This window comes from Capricornis sumatraensis, chromosome 11 (genome assembly GCF_032405125.1).
Source record: "Capricornis sumatraensis isolate serow.1 chromosome 11, serow.2, whole genome shotgun sequence".
NCBI classification, from domain to species: Eukaryota; Metazoa; Chordata; class Mammalia; order Artiodactyla; family Bovidae; genus Capricornis; species Capricornis sumatraensis.
Genome location: NC_091079.1, coordinates 94,869,764 through 94,885,963, shown reverse-complemented (window position 1 = coordinate 94,885,963; position 16,200 = coordinate 94,869,764). Strand labels below are relative to the sequence as shown.

Sequence of the window (16,200 nt, the reverse complement as noted above, 5' to 3'; positions counted from 1 at the left end):
CTCTATCTCTTTTTCTCTCTGTTCCTGCCTGCTGGCCTTTTAAAGATATGGAAGATCCATTTTCAGGGAGAATTCAAGATATGGAGGTTGTTAACAGTTGACAGTCACTTTTTTTTGTTATCCCTGGATGTTCTGTTCTATTCCAAGTATCCCCATTTCTTGTCTTTGTAAAACTGAAATCTGTGATGTTGGTTTCCTCCTTTCCAGCTTCCTTGGCCTGCAGGATCGGGCCGCATGCCTTGGCCTGGCTTCAGCTGACCTTTCTAGACTGCCTAGCTGTTGCCCCATGCTCTGGTCCTAACGAGTGACAACAAGGCTGCTTCCTGGGAGCCACCCTCTTTTCACTCCGAAGCTGCCCCCTTTTCACTCCGAAGCCGCCTGGTGGACACAACGGTTTTCTCCTTTGTGCCTCAGACCCTCGAGGGCAGAGGTGACTCTCAGTGAACTGTGACTGAATGAGAAGCGACACGTCAGTTGGGTATAATTTATGAGCTAAGGATGTCGGATTCCCTAGTCAGTCTGTTTCCTCCTTAGGAAAATAACAAATTTGTGTCAGCTACAAAGATTGTCTTCATAAGATTTAGAAAAGAAATAAATTTAGGAATTTTTCCATACCTGCTTATTTTCTACCTCACTGGCTTTAGGGAAAAAGATAACTTTTTTCATTTAACAGAAATATAAATAGAAATGGGTTCTTTCTGGAAGGAACTACATCTTTAATGGAAATGTCAGGGAAGAATGAATCTATGTTTATGAATAATGGTAGCAACCTGTGATGATCTAACCTTTTTTTCTCAATCAGATATTGTTGATTTTATGGATTTCCAAAAATATATGCAAAAACAAAAGAAAAATAACTTTGAGGCTGGAAACTGATAACTTCCCAAGTCAGAGATAATTCTGTAAAAGTCATCGGTGTATCAGTTAAAGGTTTTGTTTTCTTAAACGTAGCTCTGGTTGTTCTCGCTTAGTCTCGATTAAGCCAGTCATTGATGTGCAAGTCACTCCTTGGTGTCTGACTCTTTGCGACCCCATGGACTGTAGCTGCCAGGCTCCTCTGTCCATGGGATTCTCCAGGCAGGAATATGGAGTGGGTTGCCTTGCCCTCCTCCATGGGACCTTCCCGACCCAGGGATTGAACGCGTGTCTCTTACGTCTCCTGCTTTGGCAGGCAGATTCTTTACCACTAGCGCCATCGGGAAAGCCCATAGATATGTACATGTATATTTAAAAGAATAAATAACTTCCCTGGTGGCTCAGAGGTTAAAGCGTCTGCCTGCAATGCGGGAGACCTGATTTTGATCCCTGGATCAGGAAGATCCCTGGAGAAGGAAATAGCAACCCACTCCAGTACAGAAACAAAAATTCTGTAGTATAATGCTTACCTTTATTTATGTGTGTAGTGCTCTGATATTTTCTTGTCTATTTTATATGTTGGTTATGACCCATTTAATTGAATTCATGATCCCCGAATGAATTGCAAGCTGCAGCTTGAAAACGATTTATTTACAGGCACCTGTTAACCAAGGTAGAAATCCCTTTCCTAGTCTCCCTGATAGAAAATCAGAAAACTGAACGCATTCCATGATGCTTCTACTTCACCAGAGCTTCCACTGTGGCGCTTGTACTAGAAATTGGAAACTGCTTTCCAATTAGGAAACTACATTCTAAAATCTCTGGGAATTGACTCCAGGGCACCTTCCCTCCCGTCCTCTCTCTTTCCTCCTAAAACCCCTCCTGTGGGGATCAAGACCATTAGGACCAAGCCTTTTTCTCCAAGAATGTTTATTCCAGTAGATGTATCTGCAGCTTAGAAATGGGGTTTACAGTTGAGTGTTATTTTGCCGAAATAGGGAGAGTAAACGTTATTCCTTGTTCATTTAACAAACATTACTCTATGTAAACACTGCTGCTCTTGAATTAATTTTCCCAATAACTAAATATACTCAGCATCTATACATTTTCTTTCGAAGCCATTCTTTTTTTTAACTGAAGAATAATTTATATGCTGCGAAATATATAAATTTTAAAGGACAGATCAATTTTGACAAATGACATTGTGGCACTTCCCTCGTAAGACAAAAAATTTCTATCACTCCATAAAATTCCCTCATGTCTCCTCATAGTTAATATCTTCTTACCCACTCCCAATTATAAGCAGTCATTGGTCTGATTTGTACCATTATAGAATAATTTTGTTTCTAAAATCATTCTTTTGCTATCTTCTGGGCTCTCCTCTACTCAATCCATACTTCTTATCCCCTGAAAGATACTCTAATTTGTCAAAGTCCTTCTTAAAACTGAGCTTCCCTTTTGGCTCAGCTGGTAAAGAATCTGCCTGCACTATGGGAGACCTGGGTTTGATCCCTGGATTGGGAAGATCCCCTGGAGAAGGGAAAGGCTACCCACTCTAGCATTCTGGCCTAGAGAATTCCATGGACTGTATAGCCAATGGGGTCGCAAAAAGTCAGACATGACTGAGTGACTTTCACTTCACTTCTTAAAACTGGTTATTTACCATATATATTAAAAGAAATGTAGTTGCAATAACCAAGAAAACTAATATTAGGTTAAATTTTAGGGCAATATTGTATATAACTCTATTGACTCACATGTAGCTTGAGGTCAACTAAAACTCCCAGGTATTAAAAAAATTGTTATAAAACTACTGCTCTTTTATAATTTTAGGACTAAATTCAGGATTTTTCTTTTATGCCATGGAAGTTAATCTTGGTTTTGCTCACTGTTTCAAAGTATTCAGTTAATTTTAAGTTTAGTCATCTAACACATTTATAACTATTCTTCTTGCTTTGTTTCATCTGCCAATTTGAAAATCACATGGTTTATATCTTCATTCAAATCCTTATGGAAATTTAGAACAGGACATATCACCCAAGAGAAGGGTCTAGGATACCCATTTATCTCTAGTTTCATGCAGTCCTGGGTTAAGCTAATATCGAGAATGACCCTGCCTAACCATTTCAGGATAGTGTCTGATTCTTCATCTTTTACACAAAAGTGTCTTTCACCTATTTTCAAGTCATATCTTTCTGTGTGGATTACATAATAGGGGATCATATCTAGTCCTGAGCTTAAAATCCATCAGTATATTGATTTGCCCAAATTTATGGCTTCAGCTTGGACCTCTCCTCTGAACTCAGATTTATTTATCAAACTGCCTAGATGACATGCCATCTGAATTCTGGTTCTCACCTCACACTAACACATCTCCAGTCTATTTCCATCTTTCTCCCTCTATGCTTGCTTTAAAATTTCCTATTTTGCAAATGGCATCTTTGTTCTTACTGTTCCTCAGCTTAAATCCTAAATTATCCTTGATTTCTTTTCTCTCTTCACACAATCAAACAGCAAAAACTATAGGCTCTTTCTTTGAATGCATCCAATATTAGGCCACTTCTTAACTCTGCTGCATGGGGTCACAAAGAGTTGGACTACTGAGCGACTGATCACACACACACACACACACACACACACACACACACACACACACACACACACAAACTGCTCCAACTACTCTGGGTCTGAGCACCATTATCCCTATAGATGGTGATCCTTCCTTGGCTTCCCTGACGTCCGTATTTGCTTCTGTGGTCTATTCTCCAGACAGCAGGAAAAAATCCCTTTCAAAAAGATCTCAAGTAGGTCACCTTCTGCTCAAGATCTTCAGTGGTTTCTCCATCTCAGAGGACAACCCGAAGTTTACGACAGAGCCTCCAAAGCCCTCCATTAACTCGCCCTGGCTGATCATTCCTGGTTTTCCTCTCCTCTGCCTCCTGCTGCACATCACTCTGCCTTTAGCCTCGCAGACCAGAGCTTCATCTCCTCCGTCCTCCTGCCAGGCACCCCCTCCGTCTGTCCCTCCTTCCCTGCTCACAGGGCCTGCACACTCACGCCCTTGCTTCCTGCAGTCTCTGCCCCAGTACTCAGTTGCACTTCCCTGGAGCAAACCTTTCACGGCCAGTACCATCCTCAGTCTCCTTAACCTGCTTAATTCTGTCCCTAGCATTATCACCTCCACACATGCTCTATATTGCTTTTTCACTCCTCTCTTTCGAAATTTAAGCTCCATGTGTTCAAGTATTTTTTTTTTTAACCACCGAATTCCTAGTAGCTAAAATGGTGTCGGGAACATTTAAGTAAGAATTGAATAAATGTTTGTTGAATGAGTTAACTAAACAGATGAATCAGTGAGTGCCCCACACAGAATAAGTGTTAGGTGAAAGACATTTACATGTAATATAATGCATTAAGAAAAGGAAAATTAGAAACATTCAAAACATTAAAATTTCTTTGCTGTATATTTTTTTCTTTACAAAGAAGACCTCTAAATTTGAATTTGGCCATGTAAAACGTTTGAATCCAAATCATTTGTATTAGAGACATAATTAGGCGCTGATTCTCTGATTGTCAGGCCAATCCAGAGCTAATCTGGGGCCTGATTGTCATGCATATTTGTAAATGGGAAATGATGTGCTTAGTAGCAAAGACATAGAGCTGTAGAATTTAATTATATTTAAATTAATGCCAGAAGAGCCCTTCTTCTTTGACACCAATTAGGAGAGAGCCTGCTAAAGAATAAGTCATCTGCTGAAGAGAGACTCATAGTTTATTTGACTCTAATTTCACATAAAGTCTCCAGATAACTTTCGTTTTATTAAAAATAGGGCAAAAAATCATAAATGCTGTATTCAGGGAGAGCTTTGACATTTATCTGGAGATTGATGCGTTGCCTTCCTACGCACTGGAGAAGCACTTGCCTTGAACAAGTCGACTTTGCTGATGACGCCGAAGTTGACGTCAACAGTGAGGGCGAGCTGCATGGTGGTCGGCAGCGTCTCAAGGAGATCGGACTCATCTTCATAGAGATAAACACATCGACCCACAAAGAAGAGTCATTAATAAACAACACCGAAGTTCAGGAAACATTAAAACAATAACAGAAACAAAATGCCAGCTCCTGTTTTGTAAATAAACAGCTGCACCACTGTCTATATTTTCGCATACCTATCACAATGGAAAAGAAACGTATTTTCACTATTGGCGACACGACAGTTCTGACTAATTCCAGAACTTTGTGCTCTCTGAAACTTTAGATATAAAGTTTAGAAAAGATGGGGCCAAGGCAAGTGAACAAACTGGGGTGGGAAAAGGATCTGGTTCCCATCTTCTGATCCCACAGCCCTAACATCCTAGGGATGGCAAAGAAAAATGAGTATAACGAGTACCACGGGGCTTACAGAGGTCTGTCATGATCTTATTGGACACTTGGGACAACCCTAAGTATGTTCATTCCTGCCTTCTGGAAAGAAGAAAGGGCAAGTGAAACTCAGAGCAAAAGAGTGTTAAGTGACTTGTTTCTGTGTAAGTGGTGAGTGGCTGAGCTGGGAGCAGAATCTAAAGAAGAAATGTATTAAGTGAGCAAATTCAAACGATTGTTATTTCCTTGCTTATTTACTCAATGAACTGTGTGAATACATTAAAGATTTCTCTACCTGAGAATTAAATGATGGGCCTTTAGGCTGATAAAATGGTCCATGAACAAGACTACCCATTCTTAGTCGATAGTATAGTACTGGTTTCTGAGAGTTCATTATGTGTGATGTTTTCTTACATCCATTTAGAAAAAAAAAATCCATGCTGTCTAATTTTGATTCAAATATTGAAATTTGAATATTTTCAAATATTCAAATCAATATTCAGATATTGATTCATATTCTAAATATGAAAATCCTTCCTATAAAAACACAGCTCTTTGTTTCCAAGGGCTGCTTATCTCTAGGTCCTTCCTAAGCCGAGGGTCCGGAGCAGGGTCCACAGGAAAAGAAGGAAGGGGTCTGCTACCCCCTCTCTCCCTGTTCCTCCCCCTGCATGAGACGCCCTCTGGAATATTTGTGGGTGCTTAGGAAAAGACTTAGCAGCAGCAGGAAAAGGTTTGATTTTTGTCGTTTAGATTCAGGAAGATGTTCTAAACCTGTGGCTGGTATCTTTTAAGACCAGCAGAGAGGAGAAGAAAACCATCAACAACCAGTGGTTCTTACCAGCTTTTTGGGAACTTTCGTGATTTGGGAATCACACTGCAATTTGCATTCTGAAGGCAGTAGCCTTTTTGACTTCTCAGGAGCACCAGTTCTTATTTTTATAGGGTGAGGTGCAAACTAAAAGTTGAATCTGATTATTGTTAAGTAGCGCATTATCTTTAACTTACTTTATATCTTTTAGTAAATGTTATTTTTACCTCCAGTGCTGTGGTACTAACAGTAGACACCATGAATGATTAAGGGTCTCCTGGTAGAGACCTGTAGCTGAGTGTGGCCTAAAAGATCGCTGCTGTGAGTGCTGAGCTCTGAGAAGAGGATGATATTGCAGAGAGAGCAAGAGTTTGGAGAGCAGGTGCACGTCTGAGCTCAGTTTAGGCCATTTGCTGGCTCTGTGCCCTTGGCCAATTTTTTTTTTTTCAGTTAGGAGCCTCCATTTCCTTGTCTCCTAAAAGGGGGTTGGTAACACCTAATTTTCCCCATTTTTCTGGGTGAAGATTAGATGAGGTAATGTGTGTATTATCTAACATCTGTTGGACACTAAAGAAAATTTAGCAAACCTTCCAGGATTTGCATAATCAGTAAGTTATGTCTGATTTGAGAAAAAAATCCCATGGTATTAAGTGAGTGCTTTAAAGATTATTTAGTTGTTTCCCAATCTTTTGTTCAGATCCAATTAGTCTCTGCTGCTGCCTTATAGGATTTTCATTATGGGACACGGTTTACAGGGACTTAATCAGTAATTTGCAATGCTTACCTAGCATTCTTTGAGAGGCCCACGTATATTCATACCAAGTCCGGACCCGATTCTGCACAATCTTAGGAATGGAGTAAGTGTTCATATAGGCAATGGTATGATCCATGCAGATGCGGAAGTTGTTCTGATTGGCTGTGGCTGCTCCAATTACATCTTGCATCTAAAACCACAAATACGGTTACTCCACATCCAGCAGAGGAGGTGGAAGAGTTACTATAAGCCCAGTTGAATTAAGAGTTCTCACATGACACAGTCCATTCTAATGCTGACTACCTGACCTTTTAACACACCGATACTGGGTCCTGCTGATAAGATATTGGACAAATCATATCCTTTCTGACCCAGTGAGGACAATAGAACCTGTTTTACCTACCATGTGAGACTCTTGTGAGGATTCAGTCTCACAATGCATGTGACTGCACACGTTCTTCTTTGCAAGCTTGTATACTACTGCAAAGATGTTAGTTGATATTTTAAAAATATATAGCTTGTGCTTATGCAAAAAATGTGTGAAGAAAGTTAAGCAATTAATTACATGGCAGAATGGCTAGTCCATTTCGGTGAATCTCGTTTTGCAAGCATCCTTCACAGATTTTGCAGTGTGGCTGCTATATGGACTCAATTCATCATGAAACTGCAACCTCTGTACTTCCCTTTGTGTTGTTTAGACAGATGAAATCAAATCTCATCATGCTTAAGGCACAGTATTCAGCAGAAGCTGAAATGTGCAGAAATGACTGAAGCATCATCTACAGACGTGACAATACTTAAGGAACTGTCAGGTTTTAGTTCTTGGATGTTTATAACTCAGCCATAAAAACCCACTCTAGGTTAAAAGCTGATCTTTAAGGTCTCAGCACAAAAAAGATATATAGCCCGACTCTTCCTCTCACATAGAGAGAAGCGAGTGGTTGTAAATTTGCTTTGACTGTGGGTTTATAATAGGGAGGAAAACCTGGGCCTCGCTTTCACACTCTGAAGACTTCGCTCATTCATTCTAGTAGCTGAGCCTTTTCTGCTTATGGAAAAAAACCACTCATTCTTTGAGGTCTAGATCAAAAATGGCTCTTTTGTTGCGATGCCCTCCTCAGTTTCCATTTTTAGAGTTAACAGGTTCTTCTGCTTGTTGGGAGCATCTATTGAGGAGCTATGCAGAGAGTCAACTGGACACACCTTTTCCAGTTCCTAACTTACCCCTTGAGGGCTATTCAGCAACCTCAATTCCTAGACCCCCTTTTCCCAAGCCATTTTAGACAAATGATGGACATTACCCACTCACCTAAGGCCTTGAGAATTGGGATATTAGAGGCTGGGTTGGGAGATTTAATAGAGTTTTAAATTGGGACCCAAGGACAATTAAAAGCCTTATCGATTGGTGTTGAGGGCAGAGGATTTGTAGTGACAGTAATCTGAATGCTTTACGTGCAAGGCTGGATTTTGATGGTGCAGGTGAAGAAAACATATATTCTATGATGTGTGTTCCAGATTGGAGGAGGAAAATGTCAGTCTCTATGAGCTGTATGTGAGAATAGAATATTGCAGTTAAAATGTGATGTGATTATTAGGGTGCAGTTCTTGGTATGGTTATATGTGGGAATTCTGAATCAGAGGAGATTTTGTTCAGGACTTCCTGACTTTTGTTTCTGTTCTTCTCAGCATCTTTTGTTCACTGTGAGAGTCAAGGCGTGAATCTCCATCTCTGGCCTCAAGCTTTCTTTTCGGCTCTACCGCTACATTTCTTAGTGGCTTGGTGGTTCTCATTGATCCTGTTGGAACCTCACAGTCAATGTACAGGCAGGTGTGGTGCGGGGTAAAAAGCAGCTCTTTCAAACTTTCATGTGCATATGAATCTTCTGAAGATACTATTAAAATGCAAATTCTGACCCAGTAGGTTTGGGGTGACGCCTGAATTCCGAATTTCTCAGTTGATGCTTCTACTCTTAGTCCAAAGACCACTTTGAATGGAATTTTAACTGGAGCTGGACATAGTCTTTTAATCTTGTAAGAATTGCCTTGAACATAGTAACTGCTAAATAGGCCAGATTTTACTATTTTTATTGATATTATATGGTCTTACCTTAGGACTTCTGAATTACATGTATGAATTTGGGATACTTTTTAATCTCCTCAAACTAGAGTTGTCTCAACTGCAAAACTGAGAAGATACTGAAGGAGATCTGGCTACTTCACATAGATTTTAGAAGTTATAAAATAATATGATATTTGCCATTTATATTCAAATTAGTTGCATTTATATTCAAATTAATTGCCTTTCTCTATAAACAAACTTCCTATTTTCAATCACTGTTAATGTGTCTCCCCAAGCATTAAGATTCTGATAATTTATACTCATAGTTTTTAACTGCATAGTGTTCATCTTCCAAACTGAAATATTTTCTAAATAGAGTTTCCTTTACAATCTCTCTGTCTACTCAATTACCACGTTCAGGTTGAAGTGGCGTATATTCACTGTATTTTTTTATTTTTGGTATTTTGATGCTTTGATTTCTTGGACTATCCCTCCCAGAGTTAGCTAAGCCAGGTGGCACAGTGGTAAAGAACCTGCCTGCCAATGCAGGAGACGCAAGAGATGTGGGTTCCATCCCTGGATTGGGAAGATCCCCCGGAGCTGGAAATGGCAATTCACTCGAGTATTTCCTGCCTGGAAAATTCCATGGACAGAGGAGCCTGGTGGGCTACAGTCCATGGGGTTGCAAAGAGTAGGACACACTGAGCACACAAAGATTGCAAACAACTCTCCTGGGAGAGCTCCTTTCACATGCAGAATAGCCAATCCTGAGCCCTGACTTCAGAGCCTTCTTCACCGGCTCTCATATTCCAGGCTACTCTCCACCTGCCCCAGTTACCTCAGGGTCAAGTGCCAGGCCACTGAGAGAGTCGCTATACTCCAGAGGCTGTTGAAATGATACAAACTTGCCAATCTTAAATGCTGTTACCTGCTTGACCAGTTCCTTTCCTGGTTCCCTCCTAAGTAGCCCTCTAGGCAAGGAGTGACCATCCACTCCTGGATCTACTTGTATAACAGACTCACTTTTCAGTGTCGACAGTCTCCTGATCTGCTGCCCTCACCATCTGTAAATGATAAAACCTATATTTTAAAACAGTATGCAGGCATGCATGCTAAGCGGCTTCAGTTGTGCCTGACTCTTTGCAACACTATTGATTCTAGCCCGCCAGGCTCCTCTGTCCATGGGATTCTCCAGGCAAGAATACTGGAGTGGCTTGCCATGCCCTCCTCCAGGGGATCTTCCTGACCCAGGGATCAAACCTGTGTCTCTTTCTCCTACATTGGCAGGCAGATTTTTTTTTAAGCCACTAGAGCCACCTGGTAAGCCTTTAAAACAGTATAACCTTTCCAACTTACATTTTGATTGATCTTCCATAAATCTCTTTGTTCAAAATTCTTCCCTGGCTGACTGCCCATTGCCCTTAAGATGAAGTTCAACATCTGCAACATTCAGAGTCCTTAAACTATCTGGTCCTTCAGTTCAGTTCAGTTCAGTCGCTCAGTCGTGTCCAACTCTTTGCGATCACATGAATCACACCACACCAGGCCTCCTTGTCCATCACCAACTCCCAGAGTTCACTCAGTTTCACGTCCATTGAGTCAGTGATGCCATCCAGCCATCTCATCCTCTGTCGTCCCCTTCTCCTCCTGCCCCCAATCCCTCCCAGCATCAGAGTCTTTTCCAATGAGTCAACTCTGCGCATGAGGTAGCCAAAGTATTGGAGTTTCAGCTTTAGCATCATTCCTTCCAAAGAAATCCCAGGACTGATCTCCTTCAGAATGGACTGGTTGGATCTCCTTGCAGTCCAAGGGACTCTCAAGAGTCTTCTTCAACACCACAGTTCAAAAGCATCAATTCTTTGGCACTCAGCCTTCTTCATAGTCCAACTCTCACATCCATACATGATCACAGGAAAAACCATAGCCTTGACTAGACGGACCTTAGTCGGCAAAGTAATGTCTCTGCTTGTGAATATGCTATCTAGGTTGGTCATAACTTTCCTTCCAAGGAGTTAAGCGTTTTTTAATTTCATGGCTGCAGTCACCATCTGCAGTGATTTTGGAGCCCCCCAAAATAAAGTCTGACACTGTTTCCACTGTTTCCCATCTATTTCCCATGAAGTGATGGGACCTGATGCCATAATCTTCGTTTTCTGAATGTGGAGCTTTAAGCCAACTTTTTCACTCTCCTCTTTCACTTTCATCAAGAGGCTTTTTAGTTCCTCTTCACTTTCTGCCATAAGGGTGGTGTCATCTGCATATCTGGGGTTATTGATATTTCTCCTGGCAATCTTGATTCCAGCTTGTTTCTTCCAGTCCAGCATTTCTCATGATGTACTCTGCATGTCTTTACTACGTCTCTAACCTTATTTACAGGTGTCTTTCACTCTAGCTGTTCTGGTACTCTTCCATTTCGTCAAACGTATATGGTGCTTTATTATTGCTATCTTTCACACATAGTTTCTGATTGATTGAACTATCTCTCTGTAACTACAGAATCCTATTTGTTTTTTAAGATGTTGCAAAGACATTTTCTCCTCCATGAAACCTCCTGGGAAGCTTCCTTTTTCTGATCTAACACAGAGCTTTCAAACTCCCCTCTGGAACTTATCATGGTTAGCAGCCCCTTCACATTCATGGAAGTAGGATTTGAGTTTTGACTATTTGTGACAAGCTTTTTGTTGTTGTTTAGTCACTTCAGTTGTGTCTGATTCTTCGTGACCCCATGGACTATAGCCTGCCGGGCTCCTCTGTTCATGAGATTTCCCAGGCAAGAATACTGGAGTGGGTTGCCATTTCTTTAAATGTTATAAAAAATAATTTTCATTGCTAAATTTTGTTAAAGCATCGGTTATATTCATAACACTGTTAGTGTAGTGAATGGGAATCAATCGCTTATCTGGTGGTAATAATCATTTTGTGATTTTTGTCTAACTATTTACCTAGTGTACAAATCTCAAGATGGCTTTTTGCTTTCAGACATATGGTATGTAAAGTGCCTTACAAGGAAGTATAATTCTAAAGACAGTATGCTGTTGAGCTTTTTATTTCTTGTAATCTGAGAAATCACAAAGGTGCTGGGCTCTAAACTTTGCAAATGCCAATTATCTTGCAATAAAGTTATTTGGGTATTTGATTTACTTTCTCACAAGACTGATTCCTTGAGAATAAGGACAAATAGATACCATAATAAACATTTATGAACCAATGGTTTTTTAATTAATTTAGATGACATTTGGTAATCTCTGATTTAAATGACCTCTGAAGTTGACTTTAACCCATATTTGAAGTTTAAGTAAAAAAAAAAAAAGAGAGCTTCTAAAGGTTTTCAGAAAAACTTAGAAATGTGACTCTCTGAGAGTCTAACAGATACTCATTGTGTACAAGTTTTCTTATAGAAGCCCCCTTCAATTTATTAAAAGAGATGAAAGTTAGTAAAATTAAAAAAGCACCATGTAGATTTTGATTTTTCCAATGTAAAGTTTATAAAAAATTGTTAGGCTTTCAAAAATGACAGCCTCATGTATCTAGGGATTCACATCTCAATTTACCTGGCCAATTAAGCTGGAGAACACAAAAACTCCAGAAAAGAAGTTCAGCAGCTGGAAAACAATTTCAAACAAAGTTTGTGGTTCTGGAAGGCCCCCGATGGTAATCAAAGTTCGAACTGCCCAATAATAACATCTCAGATACCTGTGAAAAGAGAAGATATACACTTTGCTTTTTACTATAGCAGTAAAATGCCATTATGCTTGGGAATATATTGCTATAATACTAGATTTTAACACATTCCCTCGTAATTAAGATTTTCTGTCTTTAAGCAGCATTAGTGACTACCGTGTGTACTAATGTAAACTTCCCTTTCAAGGTAAAGTGAAAGTGAAAGTGAAAGTGAAGTCGCTCAGTCACGTCTGACTCTTTGCGACCCTGTGGACTGTAGCCCTCCAGGCTCCTCCATCCATGGGATTCTCCAGGCAAGGATACTGGAGTGGGTTGCCATTTCCTTCTCCAGGGTAAGGTAAACTTCTTGATAAACATTGTGAAATGACTAGACAAAGCCAAAGAAGGTGTTTATTAGTCATTCCACTTATTTCTCCCTGCAAAACAAATCACCCTAGAGTTGAGTGGTATGAAGCAGAGACTGTTTGACTGGGCTTGTCATGCTGAGGGTCAGGTGTTTGTGGAAGACCTGCAAGACGGCTCCTCTATACTCCGTGAGGAGTGAACCCTCAGGAGACTTGAATGCCAGGAGACAGCTGGGAGGATGTGATTGAGGCCAGAGTCCTGAGGCCTTGGTTCTAATCGCTGGCTGAGTCTTCTGTCGTGCACGTCTGTTTGGAACACCGAGGTTGTCTCCTGTCACCGTCTGAGCTGGGATGGTTGCACCCGCTGGGGCTGGCTGTGTATTTTCATTCTGCCTGTTGTGTGGATAGCTGGGGCTTCCTTACAGCACGGAAGTCTTGGTGTAGATGGACTTCTTGCCTGGCTGGCTTCCCCCCGAGTGGTAGAAGCTCAGACGGTAGCTTGTAAGGCTTCTTGTAACTCAGAAGCCCTACAATCTCTTAATGTCTTGCCATATATATTTGCCAAGCAAGTCTCTTAGACCAGCCAGATTCAAGGGAAGGGATATTTGAATCTACCTTTCAATGAGAGGAGCAGCAAGAAGTGTGAGGCTACCTTTAAACTACCTCGTAGTGACTAGTGAAGGATATCATAGATATCAAGGGGGGTTATGGAGATTGAAAAGACCTTTATAGTTTAGAACCAGCTGTTTTTTACTGATGGAAGATAGAGCAGGTGGGTATATACCTCCTCTCTCTTTTCTACTCATATCTTACTATATGATTGAATTTATAAACCATGACAGAGACAGAGAACTGAGTTCTATCTTAAAAGGGAAATTACTCTTAAGCGTAACAGCTAATTTATCTAGAAATTTAGTATTGAAGAAAATCAAGTATGCTCAGAAATAGACTTTATAAAGATTCTGTACTAAACTTTCGCAATTGCAAATGGAGAGACAGATCATGATAGCCCAGATGGGAAGAAAATCTGGGACCAGGGCAACAACAAAGAATATGATAAAGATGAGGACAGAACATGTGAGGTTCACTTGGCTATCTGTGGCTAAGGGTTTCATGGGGTCCCGATTGACGTGGGAATAGAAATTAGTATAACAACCTATTGTATATATATTATCATTTTGGTCCATAATTAGATACTGTTTGTTGTTGTTTATCGTTAAGTTGTGTCTGATTCCCTGCAACTCCGTGGATGATAGCCAGCCAGGTGCCTCTGTCTATGGGATTTCCCTGGCAGGAATATTAGAATGGGTTGCCATTTTCTTCTCCAGGGGATCTTCCTGACCCAGGGATTAAACCCATGTCTCCCGCTGGCCTGTGGATTCTTTACCACTGACCCCCTGGGAAGCCCACATAATGAGGTGCCTACTTGGTATATTCCATATAGCTCTGATAACATGGTCTGGATCAGCTCTTTCTACTGAATCCTTGAAGAAAAATGTCCTATATATAGAGGCCATTTTCAGATATTGTTGCAGACAGGCATTCAGATTTAGTGGGTTCCAGCTCGCTATCTTAGTTTCCAGAGTAAACAGAAAAGCAGCAGTTATAGAATCCTGCCCTAGTCAGTCTTTTATTTCTTACCTGGGTGTGCCACAGAAACGTTTGCACTTTAAGTAAACGTGCATTTGTCTTTGAACAAGGATGGCCTTTTGTGTGTGTGTGTGTGTGAGAATAGGTTATAATTTTCAGATCTTCAAACAGTAAGAAGTTGAGGTTTACAAAGAAAGAATCAAACTACAGTTACAGTCAGTATTCAAATGAAAACAGATCTAGAGAGAAATCACTTGTTTTGAAATTCAGTACCTTTAGAAGGACATGAGTCTTTTTGTTTGTTTTATCTGGTGGATACAGGAACGGACAAATAGTTAACTCTTTGGTAAGATCTGAAACCACTGCCAAGAGAATGAAAGTATCACTGGTCTGCAACATATTCCCTAACAAGCTTCCTTGGACTTACAGATACTACAGTGAACTGGATGTCAAAGAGAACTACCTTGAAGAAGTATGGAATTAATTTTATGGATTGCATTTAATTTTCAACTCCAGTTTATAATTTCTCATTACCTGGCTTAGTGTGATCACAAGTCCTGGACCTGTGGGTCTCTGAATTAAGGAAATTTATTGACCCCAGTGCAACCCACGAGTGGGACACAGACCAGATTCTCTCCCTGCATAGCCAACTCCAACTGTTGGGATTACTATGTCCTACAAAGTCCCTCTAGTATTGAGAGGAACAAACACAGGAATTGCTTTGTCTTATTTTCTTATTTACAGATGTTAGAAAATAGCAAGTGTAAAATTTAGGCATTGATTTTCCAAATCTGAAGGGTCAGCCTTGAACCATTTTTTCCATGATGAAAAAGTCTGCTATGTTAATTGGAAGTTTTCTGCCCTGATGCTTTGTGGTTTACCTTGGAATTCTTTTCTCAGTCATGTCTTATATCCAGGCATGCACAACCAGAGGTAAGATTTGTAATTTAATTAGATGGCATCATATTGATCTTCCAGGATTAGCTTAATTAGTCAAGTGTGTCCACCTTTAATATTTACACCCTGGGCAGATAGATCTTTTCAAGGAGATTCTGTCTGGCTGATTTAATACATGAGCTATCTTATAGGCTATATATATATACACACACACATATATAGCCTCAAGTTAAAGCACTAAGGCAGAATTTGACATAAAACCATAAAAGATCATTTTGTATGAAAATAGAACTTCTTCCTCTGTGAAACAAATGCAACATGAAACTTTCTCCCAACATTTTGTTTTGAAATATTTTAAACAAGCAGAAAAAACTGAATTTCATCCATGTATTCACAGCATAGATTCTATTAATATTAGGAACATTTTACTTTACCTTCTTTGTCAGATGTTTCTCCACTTTCCATCCATCAACCCATCTTATTTTTGGGTGCATTTCAAAGTAATTTGCAGACACTTCCTCCTAAATACAGCACTTCAGAATATATATGTGTGTATATATATGTATAACTACAGTTCTATACTGATATAGTTATTTAAAAAACTTGTACATCGAAAGCACAAATCTTAAGTATACCATTTGACACTATTTGATGGATTCTGAGAAATCCATACATCTGTGTAACTCAGAAACCTATCAAGACAGAAGACATTTCCATCGCTCCAAAAATTTCTCTCATTCGTTTGCCCCAGTCAATTCTTGCCCCCACCCAGGGGCGGCTGTTGTTTCAGATGAGCTTTGCCTGCTTTAGAATTTCACACAAATGAAATCACACACGTGTACACGG

At 40.1% G+C, this 16,200-nt stretch overlaps 1 protein-coding gene across 1 annotated transcript in view; it reads right to left on the bottom strand.

Annotated features, from left to right (window-relative positions):
• The window catches only part of CNGB3 (cyclic nucleotide gated channel subunit beta 3), a 181,223-nt gene that overhangs the window by 49,983 nt on the left and 115,040 nt on the right, over positions 1-16,200 (bottom strand). The window contains exons 11-13 of the mRNA XM_068983992.1: positions 12,394-12,535; positions 6,814-6,973; positions 4,779-4,876 (exon numbers count right to left, since the gene is read on the bottom strand). Coding sequence (XP_068840093.1) covers positions 4,779-4,876; positions 6,814-6,973; positions 12,394-12,535 — 400 coding nt within the window. The remainder of the gene's footprint in view (positions 1-4,778; positions 4,877-6,813; positions 6,974-12,393; positions 12,536-16,200) is intronic.